Below are 23,179 nucleotides of genomic sequence, written 5' to 3'. Positions count from 1 at the left end.
AGAGAAGAAGAAGCAGACCACTCATCCCCACCTCTGGTTGGTGGCAGGCAGCTGAGACACTCTCAGTGGGGATTGGGGGTCAAAGGAAGCTGTTTGGGGAGAGGTTTGGACACAGATAACCCTGCCCAGCCTTCCCTGCTGTCAAGGAACCTTCGAAAACCTCCCTGTGGGCCCGAGGAAAGCAGATTTTAATGAGCAGGGTGATGCATATATGATCACCAACAGGATATACCAATGTACTTATTTATTGATACCAAAAACAAGCCCACTCATTGGAATTGGGGGTGCATCCATGGGATTAGTTACCATTCACTGCTTTCTGCTGACTGGTGGCTGGTCCCCCTCACAAGGGATGAAGGAAGGACAGGCCGAGGCAGAGGCTTCAGTTAAAGTCTATCATCAGAAAAGTTCCACCTGCTGTTGTCCTCATCGTGGCCTTGCATTTTTGCCTTCTGAGTCTACGCTGAGTCATGGGTGACTTTAAACAGGCTGTCTTGTTTAGTTCCCACCCACCTTTGTCTTTATGAAATATGTGGCATCTTCATCTCACATATACACACCTTTGAATCTTAAATAATTGGAGAATTTTCTCCGGGCACTGCTGGTTCTTGCTGGTTTGGTAACATTACTTCAGCTAACTTTGGTCATCTCCAATAGTTCTCTCTCCCTCCCTCTTCCTCTTTCTTTCACACACACACACAGAGAAGCACAATTAAACTCTTACACCTTAATTCCTAAATACTTCTATCAATAGTTGGTGTAGCCCATATTCTACAGATATTTTTGGCTTCCGATATTAGAAATCACCACTGTATGTACATGTATGTCCTTATATGTACCAATTAAGATAAATTATCCACTTTAATAGGTATCATCTGTTTCAAATAAAGGTATCAAAGAAAGGAAAAAAACTATTTTAAAATTGGATTTATGTAACAGCAGTGTTAAATAAGCTGCTCTCCATTCATACCTAACTATAGTGTAGCTTAATCATACCTTTTTAAAAAAATATATATCATTACATTTGTCAAATTTAAGAAATTAAATATACATTCTATTACTTCAACCCTGAATGCCATTTTCTTACCTTTTAAAGCCCAGTGCTCATATTTCAAGGTCATCTGCTCACATGGCCCATCACCTAAGTCATTCAGCAAATATATAAGTGCTCTCCATGGCTCTGTGCTAGGTTCTGTGGCTACAGAGATGGGTACTATATGGTGCTTTGTCCTGATTTAACAAAACTGTAAATAAATAAATCATGACATAGCATGTTAAGTATTAAGAAGAAATGAAGAGACTAAGAAACTAACTCCTCTTTAGGGAATTTGAGGAAAGCCACCATGAGGAGGTACTGGATGGACTGGGCTTCTAAGCATGAATAGTTTTCCTCTCCCTACTAACTTTAATCCATGTGGGAAGAGACATCTTTGAATTCCCCAAGACACACAACATGGTCTTCCTTCTGTTGTTGGTGTTGAACAAATACACTGAAATGAAAGTTTACATTATTTTGTCCAATCTGCTTTGTAAAACTCCACTCTGCAAAAGGAAGTGGGCCAATTAAATACACATACTCCCCTTACTCAGAGTCATATCCTAGTTGTTATATTTCCTTCTTTTACTTAACAAATATTTACTGAGAGCCTTTTATGTGCCAGGCACTGTCTTAGACACAGGGGTACTGCAATGTATAAACTCTTCATTCTAGGTGAAGAAAAAATAATAAGCAAGACAAATAAAGTATGTATTATATCAGGTTGTGATCAGTGTTACAGAGAAAAAGCAGAGGAGAGTGGTCAGTTAGATCCACTAAGAAGGTGGAGGAGGTGGAGGAGTTAACCACATGAATGTCTGGAGGAGAAGCATTCTAAGCAGACTGAGCATGCATTAGGACCTGACACATTTGAGGAAAAACAAATAAGTCCGCGGGACTCATGTGCAGTGAGCAAGTTCAAGAGGCTGGAGGAAGTGTGCAGCTCACGTACAGTTTTGCAAGCCACTGTAAGAATATGGCTTCTTCTGTGAATGACATGTGAAGATTTAGAGCAAAGGAGTGACAGTCTGCCTTACGTTATATAAGGACAGCTCTGGCTGATGTTCCAGGACTAAACAAGGGGTGAAGGGTAAAGGTAGAGACAGGGAGACCTGTTAGGAAGATACTAGCCAACCAGGTGAGAGATGATGGCAACTTGGACAAGGGTGAGAGCAGTGGAGATGGGATCACATGCTGAGCACATTTTGATGACACTAGAGCCAACAGAATTTCCTCGTGAACCAGATATATAATGTGAAAAGACAAACCCAGAGAAATAAGAAAGAGTTCCTTACAATTGACATTAACTGAGATGAGGAATATTGCTCTTTACAGCATCGGACCTTGCTTCTATCACCAGTCCCATCCACAACTGGATATTTGTTTTTGCTTTGGCTCCATCCCTTCATCTTTCTGGAGTTATTTCTCCACTGATCTCCAGTAGCATATTGGGCACCTACCAACCTGGGGAGTTCCTCTTTCAGTATCCTATCATTTTGCCTTCTCATACTGTTCATGGGGTTCTCAAGGCAAGAATACTGAAGTGGTTTGCCATTCCCTTCTCCAGTGGACCACATTCTGACAGACCTCTCCACCATGACCTGACTGTCTTGGGTGGCCCCACACGGCATGGCTTAGTTTCATTGAGTTAGACAAGGCTGTGGTCCTGTGATCAGATTGGCTAGTTTTCTGTGATTATGGCTTTAGTGTGTCTGCCCTCTGAGGCCCTCTCGCAGCACCTACCGTCTTAACTTGGGTTTCTCTTACCTCAGACGTGGGGTATCTCTTCACGGCTGCTCCAGCAAAACGCAGCCGCTGCTCCTTACCTTGGAGGAAGGGTATCTTCTCAGGGCTGCCCCTCCTGACCTTGAACGTGGAGTAGCTCCTCTCAGCCCTCCTGCACTGGGCAGCAGCCGCTCCTTGGAGGTGGGGTAGCTCCTCTTGGCCACCGCCCCTGACCTCGGAGGTGGGGTAGCTCCTCTCGGTCGCAGCCCCTGACCTCGGACGCGGGGAAGCTCCTCTCCGCCGCCGCTCCTGCGCTGTCGCAGCCTGGCGCTCTCGGTCGCTACCCCTGACCTTGGGCAAGGGGTGGCTCCTCACGGCCACGCTTCTGTGCTTCTGCGCGGTCCGTCGCAGCCCAGAAAAACATCTATTTCTGCTTTATTGACTACGCCAAAGCCTTTGACTGTGTGGATCACAATAAACTGTGGAAAATTCTGAAAGAGATGGGAATACCAGACCACCTGACCTGCCTCTTGAGAAACCTGTATGCAGGTCAGGAAGCAACAGTTAGAACTGGACATGGAACAACAGACTGGTTCCAAATAGGAAAAGGAGTACGCCAAGGCTGTATATTGTCACCCTGCTTATTTAACTTATATGCAGAGTACATCATGAGAAACGCCGGGTTGGATGAAGCACAGGCTGGAATTAAGATTGCTGGGAGAAATATCAATAATCTCAGATATGCAGATGACACCACCCTTATGGCAGAGAGTGAAGAGGAACTGAAAAGCCTCTTGATGAAAGTGAAAGAGGAGAGTGAAAAAGTTGGCTTAAAGCTTAACATTCAGAAAACTAAGATCATGGCATCTGATCCCATCACTTCATGGGAAATAGATGGGAAGACAGTGGAAACAGTGTCAGACTTTATTTTTGGGGGCTCCAAAATCACTGCAGATGGTGATTGCAGCCATGAAATTAAAAGACACTTACTCCTTGGAAGGAAAGTTATGACCCACCTAGATAGCATATTAAAAAGCAGAGACATTACTTTGCCAACAAAGGTCCGTCTAGTCAAGGCTATGGTTTTTTCAGTGGTCATGTATGGATATGAGAGTTGGACTGTGAAGAAAGCTGAGCACCAAAGAATTGATGCTTTTGAACTGTGGTGTTGGAGAAGACTCTTGAGAGTCCCTTGGACTGCAACGAGATCCAACCAGTCCATCCTAAAGGAGATCAGTCCTGGGTGTTCATTGAAAGGACTGATGCTGAAGCTGAAACTCCAATACTTTGGCCACCTCATGGGAAGAGTTGACTCATTGGAAAAGACCCTGATGCTGGGAGGGATTGGGGCAGGAGGAGAAGGGGATGACAGAGGATGAAATGGCTGGATGGCATCACCGACTCAATGGGCATGAATTTGAGTAAACTCTGGGAGTTGGTGATGGACAGGGAGGCCTGGCGTGCTGCGATTCATGGGGTTGCAGAGAGTCGGACACGACTGAGCGACTGAACTGAACTGAGATGAGGAAGATGCAGGCAGAGCAGGTTTAGGGGTAAGCTGAGTACTTTCAATCTTGGAAATATTGAATGTAAGGTGCCCCTTGGTGGCGATCCACTTAGAACCATGCATGTGGAGAGACTGAACGTGTACATTAACAATGGTTTTGTTAGATACAACTAGACAACTCCAGACAACTAGAGGTGGATTTTAGATGTTTCTTTCTTTCTCCTCCCCTCCTCTTCTCATTTCTTTTTTCTCCTTCCTCGGTCCTTTTGAATTTCTCTAAGCTTTAAAAGCAAGTTTTGCCTCTATAATGGAAAAGAAGTCCACATTTAATTTTTAAAAGACAATATGCCTTGCAAGTTATGGGGGAGGAATGATTGAGCACTGCTTGTGTCGAAAACTTAAAATTCAAGTCAATTTACCAAGCATTCTCTGTGATCCTATTCCAGGCCAGGTGTTCTGCTAGGTTCAAGGAATCCTGAGATAAATAGATGTGGTTCCTGCTCTGAAGGACTTCGCAGTTCAGCAGGTTCCAGGGCCAGCACTGTAATCAAAGTTCAAGCCAAGAACCAGACGAGCATGAAGGAGGGAGGTAGTGGTGAAGGTGCACAAAATTCCTGTACCATATACAGTTATCCCTGAGCCACACCAAGTATACTTTTAATGCAGGATGCAAGCACACAATAGGTGAAAGGTGGGTGATCAGCTCACTCTTTACTGAAGCACAGCACACATGCCAGGGGAAGCCCAAGGTCATCTCTGCAACAAGGGGCAGACCCCACCTCCTCCCTACACACTACCCCCAGGCATACGTGAGCCAGGGTCCCACTACTGGGTCTGGGTAAGGCCGTGATCTGCTGATCTACATGGGAACCTTCCAGGTACATCTCTGCACAGTAACATGGCTCCAGACGTGGTGGGGCCCAGGTCATAGGCAGCACTGCTCCCTTCCGCATGCAACTGTGCCTAGTTGCAGCTGGTGTTCTTCAGCCACTCCTGACATGCAGCAGGGAGACTTGGACAGGAAACGTAAGCACGTCCAGTTTATGGCTGAGCTGTTAGGCAAAAGGAGAAGGTGGTACTTCCAGCCCTTGTGGCCTGCGAGCTCACCACAGGCCAAGGACAGGAAGGGACAGAGGACGTGTGAAGAGGCCAGTAGCGCTTCCTGAGCTTCTTGCAGGCTGGACATAGGCTGTCATTCCTACCATTTAAATCCCACAGTAACCTTATAAAGCAGGGACTTCTCTGGGATCTCCTGCCTGTCAATGCAGGAGACGCAATTCCATCCCTAGTTCAGGAAGAAATCTTGAAGAAGGGAATGGCAACCCACTCCAGTATTCTTGCCCGGGAAAATCCTATGGACAGAGAAGCCTGGTGAGCTATAGCCCAGGAGGTCGCAAGAGAGTTGGACACGATTTAGCGATTGAACAACAAAAAACCTTATAAAACAGGTTATGTGTGTGTGTGGGGGGGTGTGTGTACACACATGTGTGTGTGTGCTCAGTAATGTCCAGCTGTTTGCAAACCTTTGGACTGTAGCCCACCAGGCTCCTGTTTCCATACAATCTTTCAGACAAGAGTACTGGAGTGGGCTGCCATTTCCTCCTCCAGGGGATCTTCCCATCCCAGGGATTGAACCTTCATCTCTGGTGTCTGCTGCATTGCAGAGGGATTCTTTACTGCTGAGTCATCAGGGAAGCCCCATAAAGCAGGTAGTACTAGCCTCATTTTACAAGGGAGGAAAGTAATATGGAGTAACTTACAGAAGTTCACACAATTAGGAACTGGAGCTCATACTCAGATCTACCTAACTGCAGAGCTTCTTGTTTGAGCTCTGAGCTTTCACCAGTAACCAGCTCACAACAGGAACTGATACCCAACAGCTGCATAGCCTAGTTCCTACACCTCAGCTGATCTGCTCCTATCTCCACACCTTCTTTCTGACTCTGAAATAGTTTCCAGTTTGAAGGGTTCAAATCTGACATAGCTCTGGCTGGATTAACACTTGCTACTTGGATTATCACACCCTGGGAATCTGTCATTTATTTGGCTGCCCCTCTTCAAAACCCCATGCTGTGTTCATTGTTTAGTTGCTAAGTCATGTCTGACTCTTCTGAGACCCCATGGACTGTAGCCTGCCAGGCTCCTCAGTCCATGGGATTTTCCAGGCAAGAATACTGGAGTGGGTTGCTGTTTCCTTATCCAGGGGATCTTCGCCACCCAGGGTTCGAACCTGCATCTCCTCCATTGGCAGGCAGATTTTTCACCAAAGACCACCAGGGAAGCCATGTTCAGAGACTTTCTTATGGGAGTCCTAAGTCCCTCCTTCCACTAACAGACCTATTGAGCCCAAATATTCCCTCTTCCCATCATTCCTTGGCAGCAAGATGTGGACATAAGAGTTAGGCTGAGCTGACTCATTCTAACCTTCCAGTGACTCACACCATCCCCCCAAACTGTAATCCCAGAATTCCAGCACTAGAAGCTTTGTCCAAGGATCTGGGTTTTAGGATAATTTTCCCAGCTTCTACAAATACAATCTTGATGTCCATCTAGAGCATACATCTATGATTTTTTCCCCCTTCTGTCTAGCATCCCTATTTCTTTTCCATTCCATTCCATGTGGTTCAGGTCAGGCTGTCAGTTGTGGTAGCCCTTCTGCGTCCATGAGATCAGTCCTTCCTTAGGAGGCACTTGGGAGAGATAAGTGCCCTGTGAATCTGGCACTGTCACAACTGCCTTTCCTTACATATGAAAGACTCTGGGGAATGAAGGGAGCAGAGCTAAGAGGGGAAAAGAAAAAGAAAATCCTGATGATCCTGTTTGAGCTTCTGGATCCAGCCAGACCTGAAGCTGGACAGCCACTTCTAGGTTTTTCAGCCAATTCCCTGCCTTTTAAATAAGCTCCGATGTACTGGGTTGCTGCCACATGCAACTAAAGTCCTGACTATCTGTCCATTAACAACATTAACCTTCTCCCAGGGACCAGAAAGCCTGATCTTCCTAGGGCCTAAGGAAATTGGGATGATGGAAAGAATTTTTATATATATATATATATATATATATATATATATAGCAGAGAGGGGAATTTAGTACTCAGAAAAAACAGGCAGAAACAAAGCCAGGGAGAGATTCTTAGATTTCATTCCTAACACTCCACAAGAAACTAGACCCTCCCTAATGTAGCAGCAGCTCTTCTGTATCCTGCAGATCTTCCCCAGCATCTCCAAGAACCTCTTGCTTTCCTTCACTCCCCAGCACAAAGAGTGCCTGCTCACCTGATGCATCAGCCTCTCTGCCACTCTGGGGTCAGTGAGGTCTTCAAGGGAGGAAACGCTCAGCCTCAGGAGGAGGAAACCTCCATCTGCGCCTGCAAGTTGAGAACCATGAGAAGACAAAAGCATGGGTAAGTCATTTCCAGAATCAAGATGTGAACTGTGGTCCCCAGCTTCTGTCCCTGCTCTGTAGATGTGCGCTTACTCTCATGTATAAGTGTGTCTGTGTTCACACAGAGTGTTCCCTCTCTTCACTGCAAAGAGAGGATTCCTTCTCTCCAGTAATTGGACCCATCATAATGTCTTCCCAACAAGAGGGAAGAAAATGAAGAGTAAAGGCCCCTTCCACATGTGGAGAAGTCAAAAGAGTAGTGTGAGGAAGGAGAAATGAAAGTGAATCTAGAATGTTCTGAAGGCCTGGGGGCCCTGGGTGAAGCTATTGGGAATGGGGCCAACCAGAGAAAGGCCGCAGAGAAGCAGGTCTCTTAAGGGGATGTGCTCGGCCAGTTCGTCCAGCGCTAAGGTGGCAGCTGCCTTTCAATCCAGCCTTCCTGACTTAAAGGCTTTGTAGACAACTTCATTCTTTCCTTGAGCCTTAAGCTTTACCTGCCACCTTTTAGTCAATTCTTCCTATCAGATTACTATTGGAATTAATCCAGGAATTGCACTTCTAAAAGTTTATCCTACAGTAAATAACACAACTGAAAAATTATTATTTACTGCAGCACTTTTTGTTCATGATAACAAAATACTGGAAATGACCTAAATGTCCATCCAGAAAACACTGGTTAAAGAAATTATGGTGAAACAAAATACTGAGAAGCCATACCAAAAAATAGCTTTGTATCAAGAGATCTGTGTTTATCATATGTTCCATTTGCCTAAAAAAGAAGATAGATATTGTCTATAGCTATATGATACAGTATCAATATCTATATTATATTGCTATAATATAAAGATATCTTCCCTCTTCCTTTTTACGCTTCCATGTGCATATTGCATGTCCAGAAGAGGATTCACAACAAAGTGATACCATCAGATACGTATGAAAGGCAAATTGGGTAATAAGGGGACAGCAATAGCAGAAAGACATCTAAGATGTAATCTATGTACTTACTGAAATTTAAATCATGTCAATGTATCATCTAATCAACACATAATAAATGAAATCTTTTTAAAAGAAAAATATTAATACTTTAAACTTTTAAAATAAAAGCACAACAGGAGACTCTGAGTTGTGGAATCAAGCTGACTTTCATTTGGAATTCCACTGCTACTTTTTTAACAGTCTTTAAATGTATTTTATCACTTGTCAGTTAGAGTAAGAACACCCACTCCATAAAATGGTTTTGAAGGTTTAGTTAGGGGAAATAACATGCAAAGCCTGCCATCAGAGAGAACCGTCAGCTGCTGCCATGCTTACTGGCTGTGAAATGTTTTTATATCACCTCTGCCTGAAATTCAAAAGATATTCAGTAAGGTGATTGTGATTAATATTTTTATTTCACCTTCCCAAAAAAGCCTGGCAAGCAGAGGATATTGCTGGGATGAGGCATGAGGAAAGATGATGGGAAGTGGAGGTGAAGTCTCCAGGCTGACCAGAAGCTGGGCTGACTGCTGACAAGGGGCTTCTTCCCTAAAGAAGTTGTCTCAAGATGTAGCTTTCAACTCCCAAATCTTTGTCCAATTTATTGACTGATTTTTAAGTCACCATTTACACTTGCAAGTGCTGTTTAACTGCTGTCAGGTCCGACTCTTTGCAACCCCATGGACTGTAGCCCGACAGCCTCCTCTGTCTGTGGGATGTCCCAGGAAAGAATACTGGAGTGGGTTGCATTTCCTTCTCCAGGGGATCTTCCCAACCCGGGAATTGAACCTGCTTCTTCTGCTTGACACCTGGGAAGCCCCCACCATTTACGTTACCAATTCCATAAAGTGCATCCTGCGAGCTAAACTCTCCCAATTTCCACTTGGTGTGGCTCTGACTGAACCAGAGGCTTTCAGAGCATGAGGACTGTGTCTTTTAGATAAAATTTGGCCCCTCCCTGGTGCACAGTAGTTAGTCAACAGTTAACCTCATGGAATGACAGAACTGGAAAGGACTTCACTGCAACCCCCTCCAGGTACTGGAGGTGAAACTGAGGCTCAGAGGGGAAGGAACCTGGGCCGGGACCTGTCCTACATCACTCAGGGCAAAGACAAGATCCCAAACCATTTCTCCACACTTCCGGTGCTGAATTTTCTCCATACCCTACCTTAATTCTGCTTGTTACTGGTTTTGTTACTAGAACATCATGAAAAGGTGACATGTGAGACAGGGCTCAGAAGAAGCCTCCAGATTCATTTTTCCTTTCCCCCATCTCCTTAAACATGCAGAAGCCAAACTCCAAATTCCCAAAGATTACACGCGGGGGAGCCACTCACCTGGAGTAATATCTGTCCACTTTGTCCGAGCAGTGGTGGCTGGGGTTGTTGAGGGCTTCCCTCCACCTGCGCTGGCTGTTTTCAAGGTCTTCGCTGAGTCTGTGGTCTTGGCTGAGGTGACACTTGTTTCTGAGCTACTACTGGTTGAGGCTGTGATCTTGGTTGAGGAGACACTTGTTTCTGGGGTGCTGTCAGCTGAGGCTGTGGGGCTGCTGTTGGCTGAGGCTGTGGTCTTGGCTGAGATAACACTTGTTTCTGGGATGCTGTCGACCATAGGCAGATGGAAAGAAGGAAGAGAGCTCCTGCTAATGGTGGGAATGGGCCCACTGAATGTGCTGTGTGTGGTAGAAGTCTCTGAGGAGGTGGAACTCGTGGTGGAGGTTTCTTCGGAGAAGCTGTAGACCATAGCTGAGAACCCAGCAGGGGAAGTCACTTTGCTTACTGTTGTCGCATCCTCTGTGAAGACTGTAATTATCTCTGAGATACTGGTGTCGCTTGTTGTCTCAGCAGAGAGGGCTGAGCTTTCTTCCAAGAGGTTCTTGCTGACTGTCACCAAGGTTCCACTTGGGGTAGTGGCCTTGGCTGCTGTCATTTCCTTTTCTGAGGTGCTACTGAGGATGACTGTGACAGCAGGTGTGACTGATTCTGTGGCGTGGGCTATTGTCCAGGTCTCAACAAAGGTTGTGTTCCTGGTAAGGTGTGGTTTTGTTTCAGTGGAGTCAGGCAAGGCTGACCTCACAGGGGTGGTCAGAGCCTGTCCTCCTGTGGAGCTGTGATCTATGTGTGAGGTCCCAGGGATGGCGGCAGTTGGTTCTGTTTCCATAACTCTGCAGTTGATCACCTTGATGTTGGTGATGCAGGTAACCAAGGCTTTAGTCAGAGCAGTGATGTCTGCTGACAGGGCTTGTGAGGTGGTGACGGCTGGAACTGAGCTGTCAGAGGAGGCACTGCTCTCTGAGGATAGGGCCTCAGCTTCTTCAGAAATGTAAGTGAATTTCAAGATTCTCTTTGCTTCTTCAGAGCTGTCAAAAGTGCAAAGGTTCTCAAAGACACCTTTCCAGAGCTCACTGCCTATGACAGTGGTCCTTACACGTCCCATGGGGCTGCCACTTGAGGATGATGTTGCCATGGGAGCAGTGATCACAGCCATGAACTTGGAAGGCTTTCTTGTCATGAGAGCCATGGTCTTGTCTTCCCTGGTCTCTGCTTCTGAAACGGTGCTGCCTCTGATGAAGGTCCTGTCAGAGGTCTGGGTGCTCAGGGTTTGAGTTTCCCAAGAGGAGTGGTTTGGCGCAGAGGGATCAGTGAGGTCAGTAGCCTGAAAGACTTCCTCTGAGCTTGTCCAGACCTCCGGAGTCACAGCGGCCACTTCTGTGTGGCCTGATCCACTGGGGCCTGTGTTGGGTAAAAGCAACTCTGTGAGCTGTGGATCCCAGGGCACTGACTTGACACAGGCTCTTAGATTTACCCCTGGGCACTACTGGGAGGAAGCAGGGAGGAGGGATCATTTGACCTTATTTTTCAACTATATTTTCAAGGAAGAGGAGGCAATATTGGGAAGGCAGCCCCATGTAGCAGCCATGGAACTGGGATTGCCCCGGCTGATTGCCCTTGCCTCTGATGGACCACTTGAGGCAAGCTAGCCCCCAAATCGAGAAGCTTATTGGTCTGAAGTCATCAAAGTGAATGTGTGGGCCAGGATCCCAATTCAAGAGGGAGCAAAGAAAATCAGAAGATCCAAATGAGCCAAGAACTGTCGAGCAGGAACCACAACTCTCAGAACTTTCTGAAAGAATCCTTGTCACCTTCCTATCGATTTTTTGGAGCAAACTTCAGGAGTAGTGGAGGAAAGAGATGCCTGGCATGTTGTAGTCCATGGGGTCACAAAGAGTCAGACACAATTTAGTGACTGAACAACAACTCCATAGGGCAGAACTTCTCTGCTCGCTTGAATGACCCTCTGAGGTCACGGGAGTGGAGGGCCAGCAGCCATTTGTTCCCCAGGGGAGGCTGCAGCAGGATTATTTATGAGCTGATAGATGCCTCTCCTGTCTGTCGAGGGGGAGGGGCCGAGGTATCTCTTGAGGCTGCTGCTGCTAAGTCGCTTCAATCTTGTCCGAATCTGTGTGACTCCATAGATGGCAGCCCACCAGGCTCCTCCATCCCTGGGATTCTCCAGGCAAGAACACTGGAGTGGGTTGCCATTTCCTTCTCCGATCTCTTGAGGAGAGTTGCCAAATTTAGCAAATAAAAATACAAGCTGCCCAGTTAAATTTGTCAGAGAAATAAAGAATAATGCTAATGATAAATATTTTTTAGTATGTGTATTTGTAATATGTAATATTTGTTGTTGTTCAGTCCCTCAGTTCTGTCTGACTCTTTTTGACCCCATGGACTGCGGCACGCCAGGCTTCCCTGTCCTTAACCATCTCCCAGAGCTCGTTCAAACTTACATCCATTTAGTCAGTGATGCTTCAATCTTTCCCAGCATCAGGGCCCTTTCTAATGAGTTGGCTCTTTGCATTAGGTGGCCAAAGTATTGGAGCTTCAGCATCACAGTCCTTCCAATGAATATTCAGGGTTGATTTCCTTTATGATTGACTGGTTTGATCTTCTTGCAGTCCTCTCAAGAGTCTTCTCCAACACCACAGTTCAAAAGCATCAGTTCTTTGGCACACAGCCTTCTTTATGGTCTCTCACATCCATACGTGACAACTGGAAAAACCAAAACTTTGACTATACAGACCTTGGTAGGCAAAGTAATATCTCTGCTCTTTAATGTATTGTCTAGGCTTGTCACAGCTTTTCTTTCAAGGAGAAGCACCTTTTAATTTCGTGGCTGCGGTCACAATCTGCAGTGATTTTGGAGCTCAAGAAAATAAAGTCTGTCACTGTTTCCATTGTTTCCCTATCTATTTGCCATAAGGCAATGGGACTGGATGCCATGATCTTCATTTTTTGAATGTTGAGTTTTTAAACCAGCTTTTTCACTCTCCTCTTTCACCTTCATCAAGAGACTCTTTAATTCCTCTTCACTTTCTGCCATGAGGGTGGTGTAATCTGAATATCTGAGGTTATTGATAGTCCTCCCGGGAATCTTGATTCCAGCTTGTACTTCATGCAGCCTGGCATTTCGTATGATGTATTCTGCATAAAAGTTAAATAAGCAGGATGACAATATACAGCTTTGACATACTCCTTTCCCAATTTTGAACCAGTCTGTTGTTCCATGTCTGGTTCTAACTGTTGCTTCCTGACCTGCATACAGGTTTCTCAGGAGGCAGGTAAGGTGGTCTGGTATTCCTATCTCTTTAAGAATTTTCCACAGTTTGTTGTAATCCACACAGTTAAAGGCTTTAGCATAATCAATGGAGCAGAAATAGATGTTTTTCTGGAATTCTGTTGCTTTTCTATGCTCCAATGGATGTTGGCAATTTGATCTCTGGTTCCTCTTCCTTTTCTAAATCCAGATTGAACATCTGGGAGTTCATGATTCACTTACTGTTGAAGCCTAGCTTAGAATTTTGAGCATTACTTTGCTAGCGTGTGAAAGGAGTGCAATTGTGTGGTAGTTTGAACATTCTTTGGTATTGCCCTTCTTTGGGACTGGAATGAAAACTGACCTTTTCCAGTCTTATGGCCACTGCCAAGTTTTCCAAATTTGCTGGCATAGTGAGTGCAGCACTTTCACAGCATCATCTTTAAAGATTTGAAATAGCTCAGCTGAAATTCCATCATCTCTACTAGCTTTGTTTGTAGTGATGCTTCCTAAGGCCCACTTGATTTCGCACTCCAAGATGTCTGGCTCTAGGTCAGTGATCACACCATTGTGGTTATCTGGGTCATTAAGATCTTTTTTGTATAGTTCTTCTGTGTATTCTTGCCACCTCTTCTTAATATCTTCTGTTTCTGTTAGATCCATACCATTTCTGTCCTTTATTGTGCCCATGTTTGCATGAAATGTTTCCATGGTATCTCTAATTTTCTTAAAGAGATCTCTAGTCTTTCCCATTCTATTGTTTTCCTCTATTTCTTTGCATTGTTCACTTAGGAAGGCTTTCTTATCTCTCCTTGCTATTCTTTGGAACTCTACATTCAGATAGGTATATCTTTCCTTTTCTCCTTTGCCTTTTGCTTCTGTTCTTTTCTCAGCTATTTGTAAGGCCTCGTCAGACAACCAGTTTGCCTTTTTGCATTTCTTTTTCTTGGGGATAGTTTTGTTCACCACCTCCTGTACATGTAATATTTAAGACATACTGAAAAAGTCATTACCTGAAATTCAAGTTTGCCATGTGTTTTATCTGGTAACCCTACTCTTGGAAGGAAATGATAAAAGCATATGCACACTTTTGGAGGGTTCTGATGGTTTAAGATGGCCTTTTCTGAGACCTACTGTCCCAGAAGTACCCAAGAACCCACGGGAAGGCCAGGGCCATTTGGTCATCTCTATCGAGGATATCAGAAGAGGCTCTTGGCTTGTCCTCTTGTGTCTCCCACTGGATGATGACGGAACACTGGGCTAAGAAGCAAGAGACTGCGCTCTAGTCATAGCTGTGTTGCCTGCTGGCTGGAGTCTGATGATTTACTGGTGCAAATCCTGACTGTCTCCTACCAGTGAGCGTTTCCTACCTGCCTTGTCATGGGGGTAAGCACCAGAGAGGAAGGGGAGTACGGCTTCCATTCCCAAGCCTTCTGGGAGTATTAAGCATCTCTCCCCGACCATGGCCTCTCAAGGAGCCGCCTGAAATCACACAACCTACTTTCATACAGCGAGAGTTTCAGGCTGTACCCACATGCTGATTATGTGGTCATGGCCCTCGTTCTCATTGCCCATTCAGTGTTGTCTACCTACACACACACCTCACACTTTTGCAGGAATCTACTTGCTTCTCCTCACTTCAGTTTCTCTGAGGCTCCTCAGTCCCCACAGCTGGAGGCAGCGCTTCTCTGCGGCAGCCCACACAGCCTGAAACCCAACCATGGGGTCTGATGCTGACTTCCCCTGACACATTTTCTTCCTTTTTTGGGAGCCCAGTGGTGTTATCCTGCTGTGGAACCTCCTCAGGCTTCCCAAACCCATCGCCTGTTCGCCTTTGGGGCTCTTACAACCCCCAACCCAACTCTCTTACTTGCCCAGGGTCTTCTCAAACAGAGTAAAGCCCATCCTGGCCCTTGATAGCTCTAGAGTGCTGCAGCTCTCCTGAACCATTCCTCAAATCAAACTTGGGGAGAGGAAAGCATGTGGACTTTGGACCCAGAATTCCAGTCCCCTCTCCTCTGTTTGCTTGCCGCTTACCAAACTTGTGACCCGGCCAAGTCTCCCGGCTCCATGCCTGTGTTGTCCCATCTGTACAGTGGAGCTTGAGGGACCTATTTCACTTGGTTGGAAACACTACATTAAATGTGAAGCACACGCCTGGGAGATAATGAGTGCAGGAGGCAGTGCTGTCCAATGGTTAGGCATGATGTGTGGAATAAACTCCTGGCTCTGCAGAGTTACTTTATGCTGGTTAGAAGCCTCACTTGGGCTCCCCACTTGGGGGGCAGGGGATAAATGAGGGTGAGAATGTATCTCTCACAAGGTTATTGTGAGAATTAAAAAGCTAGTGACAGGGGTATATGCAAAATCTCTGTACCTTCCTCTCCATTTTGCTGTGAAACTAAAACTGCTCTTAAAAAATTAAGTTTCGAAAGACAATGTGTGATAATGATGTGTCACTGTAGATTTCTCAGTTGTAACACATGTATATTTCTGGTGAGAGATGTTGATAATGGAGGGGGTGGTGAGAAGGTGGGAGACAAGGCCTCTTTAGAAATCTTTGTACTTTCTGCTCAGTTTTGCTGTGAACCTAAAACTGCTCTAAAAAATACAGTCTATTTTTACAAAAGATAATGCATGTGACAAGCTTGGCACTATTTCTATTACAGGTCAGTCAGTGTTCATTCTTTTCTTTCATAAAAGCCCTGCCTCTCTCAGAATCCACCCTCCACAAGCCATCTGTGACTTTTCGAACAAAAACAGGTTTTTACAACAAGCACCTATTGTATAACACAGGGAACTCTGATCAAAGTCATGTGACAGCTTGGATGGGAGGGGGGCTTGGGGAGAACGGATACATGTATATGTATAACTGAGTCATTTTGCTATGCACCTGAAGCTATCACAACATTCTCAATCAACTATACTCCAATATAAAATTTTTAAAAATTTAATGGACTTTTAAAGGAAATCTGTGCTAAAACATTAACTTGAAGGAGGAAGAATCTTGTCAAGCTACATTCTTTGGCTTTAATCAGATTTGTCACCAGCCTGCACCCCCTGACTCCCTATTCTTCCCTCCACACATACTCACACCCTCAAGGGCATAAAAAGAAACCCATAGCAACCTCACATTTGCATAGACTGCAGCGTCACATGCTTTTAAGCTGACCCTTTGCCATTGTGTATTCTTTATCAATAACAGTCATACTTCAAGTGGGACTTCCCAGGTGGTTCAGTGGTAAGAATCCATCTGCCAAGGTAGGAGCCGAAGGAGATGTGGGTTCGATCCCTGGGTTGAGAAGATGTCCTGGAGAAGGAAATGGCAACCCACCCTAGTATTCTTGCCAGGATAATCCTATGGACAGAGGAGTCCATGGGGTCACAAAAAGCCAGATACAACTAAGAACACACGCACGCAATACTTTGAGTATAGTTTTATGCATGCTCAGTCGCTTCAGTCATGTCCATCTCTTTGCAACCCTAGGGACTGAAGCCCACCAAGCTCCTCTGTACATGGGATTCTCCAGGCAAGAATACTGGAGTGGGTTACCATGCCCTCCTCCAGGAGATCTTCCTGACTCAGAGAGTCTGACCCACATCTCTTATGTCTCCTGCATTGGCAGGCGGGTTCTTTGCCACTAGCACCACCTGGGAAGGCTGTATAGCTTTTTGATTGATTGTAACTAACCCAAGAGAGCTACTTACACCCACAAAGAGCTGTGGTATAGAAACTCCCACCCAGAGTCAGGAGAGAAGCCCACAGGCAGCCTCTCGCCTCCTTACCTGCAGAGCTCCTGGGGGCCCCAGCCTCCCAGCAGTAGAAGAAAAGGGGCAGAGCCAGGCACCAGAGAAAGCTCATCATAGCTGGGACTCCAGCCACCATTGCCAGCAGCTCTGCCCACTCCTCTCACTGCCGCCTTTTCCTGCTTCCTCAACCTGCGGAGGATGGGCGGGCCACCTGCCTAGGTGTGACTGGCTAGTTTCCAGGATGCAGCCAGGTGATCTCAAGTGCACAGCTGAGAGCTGGCAGGTTGCGTGTCAGGACTGACAAGGAGCCAACCCTCCTGCCCCACTTGCCCACTGACTCCTCCTACCTAAATTTTGAAGATATGGAATCCTTTCCACTGTGATATTCACACCCTGGTTCCTGCAACCAGGGAAACCATGGCAGAAAGTGTTTCATACATGCTCCCCCTTCCCACAAGCTTTCCCCTCTCCCCGCCTTGTGCACGGGACTTTGACTTCTAGTTAGAGAGACATGGGTTTTATTCCTAATTCTGGATTTATTACCTCTATGAATGTGAAAATGAAAGTCTCGCTCAATAGTATCCGACTCTTTAAGACCCCATGGACTATACAGTCCATGGAATTCTCCAGGCTGGAATACTGGAGTGGATAGCCTTTCCTTTCTCCAGGGGATCTTCCCAACCCAGGGATCGAACCCAGGTCTCCTGCGTTGCAGGCAGATTCTTTACCAGCTGAGCCTCAAGGAAGCCCTAATACCTCTATGGTCAAGGGCAAACTAAAGAGCTTTCTGAACCTCAACCTCCTGATCTGTAAAATGGGCCTAATCCTTAAATTACTGGGCTGTTTTTTGAGGATCACATGCAATAAAAAGGCTCTAACATAGCACCTACATACTTGGTGCTTATTGAAAACACATACATTTTAAGGACTCAATAAACAAACCCTGTTGTCCACTCAGATCCTCAAGTCATAGGAGGAACAGCCCCCTGAGGTTTGCAGGAGACAACTCTCTAGTGTGGGGAAGGACTCTGATCCCTAACATCCTTCTGTCTTTACATCCTGGGATCCTACATCCCAGCCAGAGGCAGGATCATGTCCTGGGCCAGCCAGTAGGTGCAGGGCAGGGAGAGTACACCTCGAAGAAGGGAAACGGTATGTGTGCCGGTCTGAGTCCCCAGACCTGGGAGGGGGGGACACTGAAGGTAATGACTGAGGGAAGTTTGGGGATTTGGCCACAAGAAGGGGAATGAGGCTACAGAATATATTTCCAAATGTCCCAGTGAAGAATCTTATCCCCTCGAAGGGCCCAGGACGTAGGCTGTTATGGCCATAGCCAGAGGCCAGACAAGGGACCTTGGGGGTCTCAGGGTCAGAGTTTTGTGGAGAAAGCAGTTCTAGAGCAGAGGAAAGCTTGTTGGACAAGCATCAAGAAATCACAAAAATCTCATGGCTGGAAGGAACTTTAAAGTGGAATCCAGAAGGTCTATGTTCTGTTTCCAGCTCCTTCCTTAATTATGGCCTAGGGGCTATGTGATCTTGGACAAGTTATTTGGCTTCTCTGGGCCTCTGTCATGGCCTCTGAGGTCATCTTGGCCATGATGGCTGAGGTTCTGCTTCATGTAAGACACTGCCTTCTAGAATTTCACCCTGGGGACTTCCCTGGCAGTCCAGTGGTTAAGACTTCTCAGTTACAATGCAGAGCATTTGGGTTGGATCCATGACTGGGGAATAAGATCCCACATGCCATGAAGCATGGCCAAAAGATTGTTAAAAATAAACTAAAAACAGAACCTCCCCCATGTTGGGATAAAGGGCTCTGTGGCCTGGAAGGAGAAGGAAGTCATTCTAGGGCATGGGGTTGGGGTGAGGGGGTTGGGCAGGAAGACTAAATGAGAGGAGACCAAGGGGGTCTGTCTGAGACTCAACCCAGCATTTGGGATCAGGAATCCTGGACCCCTGTTCCAACCACACTGTTAATCTGTCGAGTTGTCCTGCTAGGTTGAGCCCTTCCACCATCCTGCTCAACCTCAGTCCTTCACTTTATAAAATGGGAGAATGAATTTCCCCTTGGGGGAGTTTAGGAGGCCCTGGGGCCACAGCAAAGACCTGAATTCTGTTTGATCAGATCTAGTAATGAGTCTAGCGGTCTGCAGTCCATGGTGTCTCAAAGAGTCAGACTCAACTGAGTGACTGAGCATGCACATAGTAATGAGTGAGTGATTTAGTGTGAAGTTTCGCCCTTGAAAACACAGAGGAGAAATTCAGCAAGAATATGCTACTTTCTGCCACCTCCCTCTCCTCCTGACCCACCTGTCTGCCCCACCCCAGTGAGGAAAGAGACTTCCTCATTCCAGCAGCTGGTGGCTTAAACTACAGACCGAGGTACTCCAGGTGCCCTTTTCACCCCACCACCATGGAATTTCCTTCTCCATTTCCTTTTTCTTTTCATCATCTAGTAATCAACAGCTCATCTCCAGCCCAGTTGCCTATGATGGGATCTAACCAGGAATCTACTATAAGGGAAGCCTGACTGAATGCTTTCCTGGGTTTTGCTGAATTTTGTCAGTCCATCTTCCTCTGTACCTGGGGGAATTTCCAAGGCTGGACACATGACTGTTGACCTTGAGGCCATAATAGTTTTAACAAGAAAGCTCCTGAACATTTTGTTCAGCCCAATTCAGGTCTAACTCTGAATGAGCATAGGAGGCTAGTTTTATTAATTTAGCAAACATATGTGGAGCACCTTACTAGATGTCAGACACTGTTCTAGGCACCCAGGATACGTCACTGAGTAAAACAGATCCCTGCCCTTGTGGAACTAACTCCTTGGTGAACCAAGAGAGTTCAAACGATAAACATAATAAGTAAGTGAATGGTATAGGGATGAGTATTATGGAATATTATGAATGTTATGGGGAAAAGGAGGGAAAAGATAGGTAAGAAGAACCTGGTATGTGTGGCATGCAGAGATGAGGGGCAGGTTGCAGTATTAAATAACACCATGGGATCTGAGCCATGACTCCAAGTTGGTGAGAAAGTCAGTCAAGTGGATACATGGGGAAGAACACTCCAAACAGCAGAACTCATAAAGATCCAGAGACTAAGGCAGGACCTAGATCAAGAAACAGCAAAGAGCCCATGTGGCTGGAGCCTCATGAGAGAGCAGAGTTGGGGGTCAGGGGAGCAGGGTGATAAGCCATGGGTGATAAAGGGCCTTGCCAGCCTTGGGGGGTGGTCTCTGAATGAGCTGGGAGCAGCCCCTGGGGAGTTTTGAGCTGTGGAGTGATGAAATCTGACTTGGGATTTGGAAGGACCACTCTGGCAGCCCTGTGCTGAAACAGAAACTGGGAGTTAGAAGGCTTTGTCCTAATCCAGGTGAAAGACGAGGGTGGCTCTGACCATGATGGTGTCAGAGGAGGTAGTGAGAGTCAATCAGATTCTGGATATGTTTTATTTTTTTTTCCTGGATATGTTTTGAAAGTAGAGCTGATGTGATTTCTTGCTAGATTGATGTGGGCTGTCAAAGGAAGAGAGAAGTCAAGAAAACTACAGATTTCTCAACCTGAACCAATGGAAGGATGGAGTTGTCATTTGGGTCTGGCTTTCTCATCAAGAATATTTAGAACTCCCTCCCCCTCAATAAGCCAGTGCACATTTTAGGGATGAATTCAACTCAAGACAAGGGTATCCACTAAAGCCTGAGCACTGGCCTGCAAAGGGTCTGATAAAAGAGTTAACCCAGTAAAACGTCCTTGAAATATAAGGTTCTAGATCTGCTAGGCCACTGAACTATAGCATAGCCCCACAGGCCACAGAAAACAAGTTCTGTGTTTGTTGGGAGGCAAACCTTTTTCCTCTTCCAACCTGGGTCCAGTGACTGGAGGCCAGCTAACTGAGAAAAGAGAGATGAACAGGAGAAGAGATAAAGTTTACTTACACATGCACCATGGAGCTGTTCAGTAAAGAGTAACTCACTGAATAACCAGAGATAAAGGTTTCTACACCGCCCTTAACAAAGGCACAGAGCTTAGCACTTCTGTGGGAAAACATGGAAGATATTATTGGCGGCCTGTCTCCATGGCAGCTGAAATTAGCTGGAAAATCCCTTGGACAGGGATTAATGGCAGCTGTATTTTTAGAAGGCTCTGCTTTAGTCAGATAAGAGAAGTTCAGATAACATTTATTTCTGCATCATCTATAGGTCAAATGTTTCCTCTTTCAAATAATCTTTATGGGACTTCCCTGGTGGTCTAGTGACTAAAACTCCAAATTCCCAATGCAGGGGCCCAAGGTTCGACCCCTGGTCAGGGGAGTAAATCCCTGCAACTAAGAGTTCCAAAACTTAAGATCCTGACTCAGTATAGCCAAATAAATGAATTTTTTAAATATTAATCTTTATACCAACTCTGTGGGTCTGAGTGAGTCTCCACAGGTACCAAGTGTGTAGATAAAGAGAAGTGGGAGGAAGCATCTAAGTTTGCAAAGCCCTGAGAACAGACCCCTCCATACCCTAACCCCAATTTCCTTGGGTTATAGCACGGAAACCTCTGTTTCTGGGGAGCCCTCTCTTCCTTCATTTATTTTATTAGGGTACAGCCCACATAGAGTTAGCTCCACCAATCTCAAGTGTATACAGTTTGGTGAATTCTTAAAACTCAGCATTCAAAAAACTAAGATCACGTCATTCAGTCCCATCACTTCATGGCAAATAGATGGGGGAAAAAATGGAAATAGTGACAGACTTTATTTTCTTGGGCTCCAAAATCACGGTGGACAGTGACTGCAATCATGAAATTAAAACATGCTTTCTCCATGAAAGGAAAGCTATGACAAACCTAGACGTCATATTAAAAGGCAGAGACATTCCTTTGCCAACAAAGGTCCATATAGTCAAAGCCACAGTTTTTCCAGTGGTCAAGTATGGATGTGAGAGTTGGACCATAAAGAAGGCTGAATGCCAAACAACTGATGCTTTCAAACTGCAGTGCCGGAGAAGACTCTTGAGAGTCCCTTGAAAAGCAAGGAGATCAAACCACTCAATCCTAAAGGAAATCAATCCTGTATATTCTTCGGAAGGACTGATGCTGAAGCTCCAATAACTTTGGCCACCTGATGTGAAGAGCTGACTCATTGGAAAAGACCTTGATGTTGGGAAACATTAAGGGTAGGAGGAGAAGGGAGTGACAGAGTATGAGATGGTTGGATGGCATCACCGACTCAATGGACATGAGTTTGAGCAAACTTCAGGAGATAGTGAAGGACAGGGAAGCCTGGTGTGCTCAATCCATGGGGTTGCAAAGAGTTGGACATGAGTGACTGAACTGAACTGAACACCCAGGATGCATTCACTACTCAGATCAGATATAGGATGTTGTCAACATCTCAGTAGGCTCCTTGTGTCCATTTCCAGTCAATATCTCTCCAAAGACCACCCTTCTCACCTCTATCACTGAAAACTATTTCTGCCTATTTTTGAACTTCGTATAAATGGGACTATGCATACATAATTTCTTGCATCTGGTTTCTTAACATTATGCCTGGGAAATTCACCCATGTTGTTGTATATAACAGTGGTTCATTCTTTTTTCGTTTTTAGGTAGTATCCATTGTAGAAATATACCACAATTAATTTTTCTATTGATGGACTTTTGGGTTATTTCTAGTCTTTCACTATTCTGAGTAATATCACTATCAATAATCTTGTATATGTCTCAGGTATGTATACATACACCCAGGAGTGAAATTGCTGGGTCACGTGTCTAGCTTTAGTATACAGCATCAAACAGTTTTCTAAATTAACTGTGCTCACTCATACTATACCAGCAACATATGAGCGTTCCAGTCTCCATGTTTTCATCAACACTGGTACCACTGGTCCTTTTAATTTTAGACATTTTTGTGGACATGAATTTCTCATTGTGATTTCTACCTACATTACAGGAAGCCCTCTGCTTTCTCAGGGCTTTGCCCAGGTTGTATGCCACTGCCAGGGAAATGGCTTTCACAGGAAAGATACTAGACGGACACAGGGAGGAATGATGGAGGCCTGGGTAGAAATCATGCCCATGTGCACCACCTGTACACTCAACTAATGAGGAACCTGTGTCAGTATTGGAACATCTGTGGGGACCCTGGTTGGGGTGGGGGATAATGTAGGAGAGACAGGAAATAAGGAGATGGAGTTTCTGGGCATTAGGAAGGAACGA

At 45.6% G+C, this 23,179-nt stretch overlaps 1 protein-coding gene across 2 annotated transcripts; it reads right to left on the bottom strand.

Moving 5' to 3' along the window:
* Positions 1–3,843: 3,843 nt before the first annotated feature.
* MUC20 (mucin 20, cell surface associated) lies at positions 3,844–17,151 on the bottom strand. Of its 2 annotated transcripts, XR_011487133.1 has the most exons (5): positions 17,010–17,151; positions 9,965–11,359; positions 7,544–7,635; positions 5,078–5,320; positions 3,844–4,809 (listed from the first exon to the last, which is right to left on the bottom strand). XR_011487133.1 is itself a non-coding variant. In XM_020893586.2 (4 exons), the coding sequence occupies exons 1-4, from the start codon at positions 17,107–17,109 to the stop codon at positions 5,252–5,254; spliced, it is 1,656 nt and encodes a 551-aa protein (XP_020749245.2). In that variant the 5' UTR covers positions 17,110–17,151; the 3' UTR covers positions 4,961–5,251. The 2 variants fall into 2 exon arrangements, 1 of the variants encoding a protein (XP_020749245.2); XM_020893586.2 differs by lacking the exon at positions 3,844–4,809 and having other exon boundaries at positions 4,961–5,320.
* Positions 17,152–23,179: the final 6,028 nt, after the last annotated feature.

The sequence above is a fragment of the Odocoileus virginianus genome, chromosome 4, assembly GCF_023699985.2.
Source record: "Odocoileus virginianus isolate 20LAN1187 ecotype Illinois chromosome 4, Ovbor_1.2, whole genome shotgun sequence".
NCBI lineage: Eukaryota > Metazoa > Chordata > Mammalia > Artiodactyla > Cervidae > Odocoileus > Odocoileus virginianus.
Note: the sequence above shows the minus strand (reverse complement) of the source record. Positions and strands in the feature narration are given on the sequence as shown.

Excerpts from the sequence above, each read along its gene's own strand:
- MUC20 (XM_020893586.2), bottom strand. The coding sequence starts at position 17,109 with ATGGTGGCTGGAGTCCCAGCTATGATGAGCTTTCTCTGGTGCCTGGCT. Across the intron at positions 11,360-17,009 it reads GGCCCCCAGGAGCTCTGCAG|GCCCCAGTGGATCAGGCCAC; the intron begins GTAAGGAGGCGA and ends TACCCAACACAG. Across the intron at positions 5,321-7,543 it reads CAGAGAGGCTGATGCATCAG|CTCAGCCATAAACTGGACGT; the intron begins GTGAGCAGGCAC and ends TTTGCCTAACAG.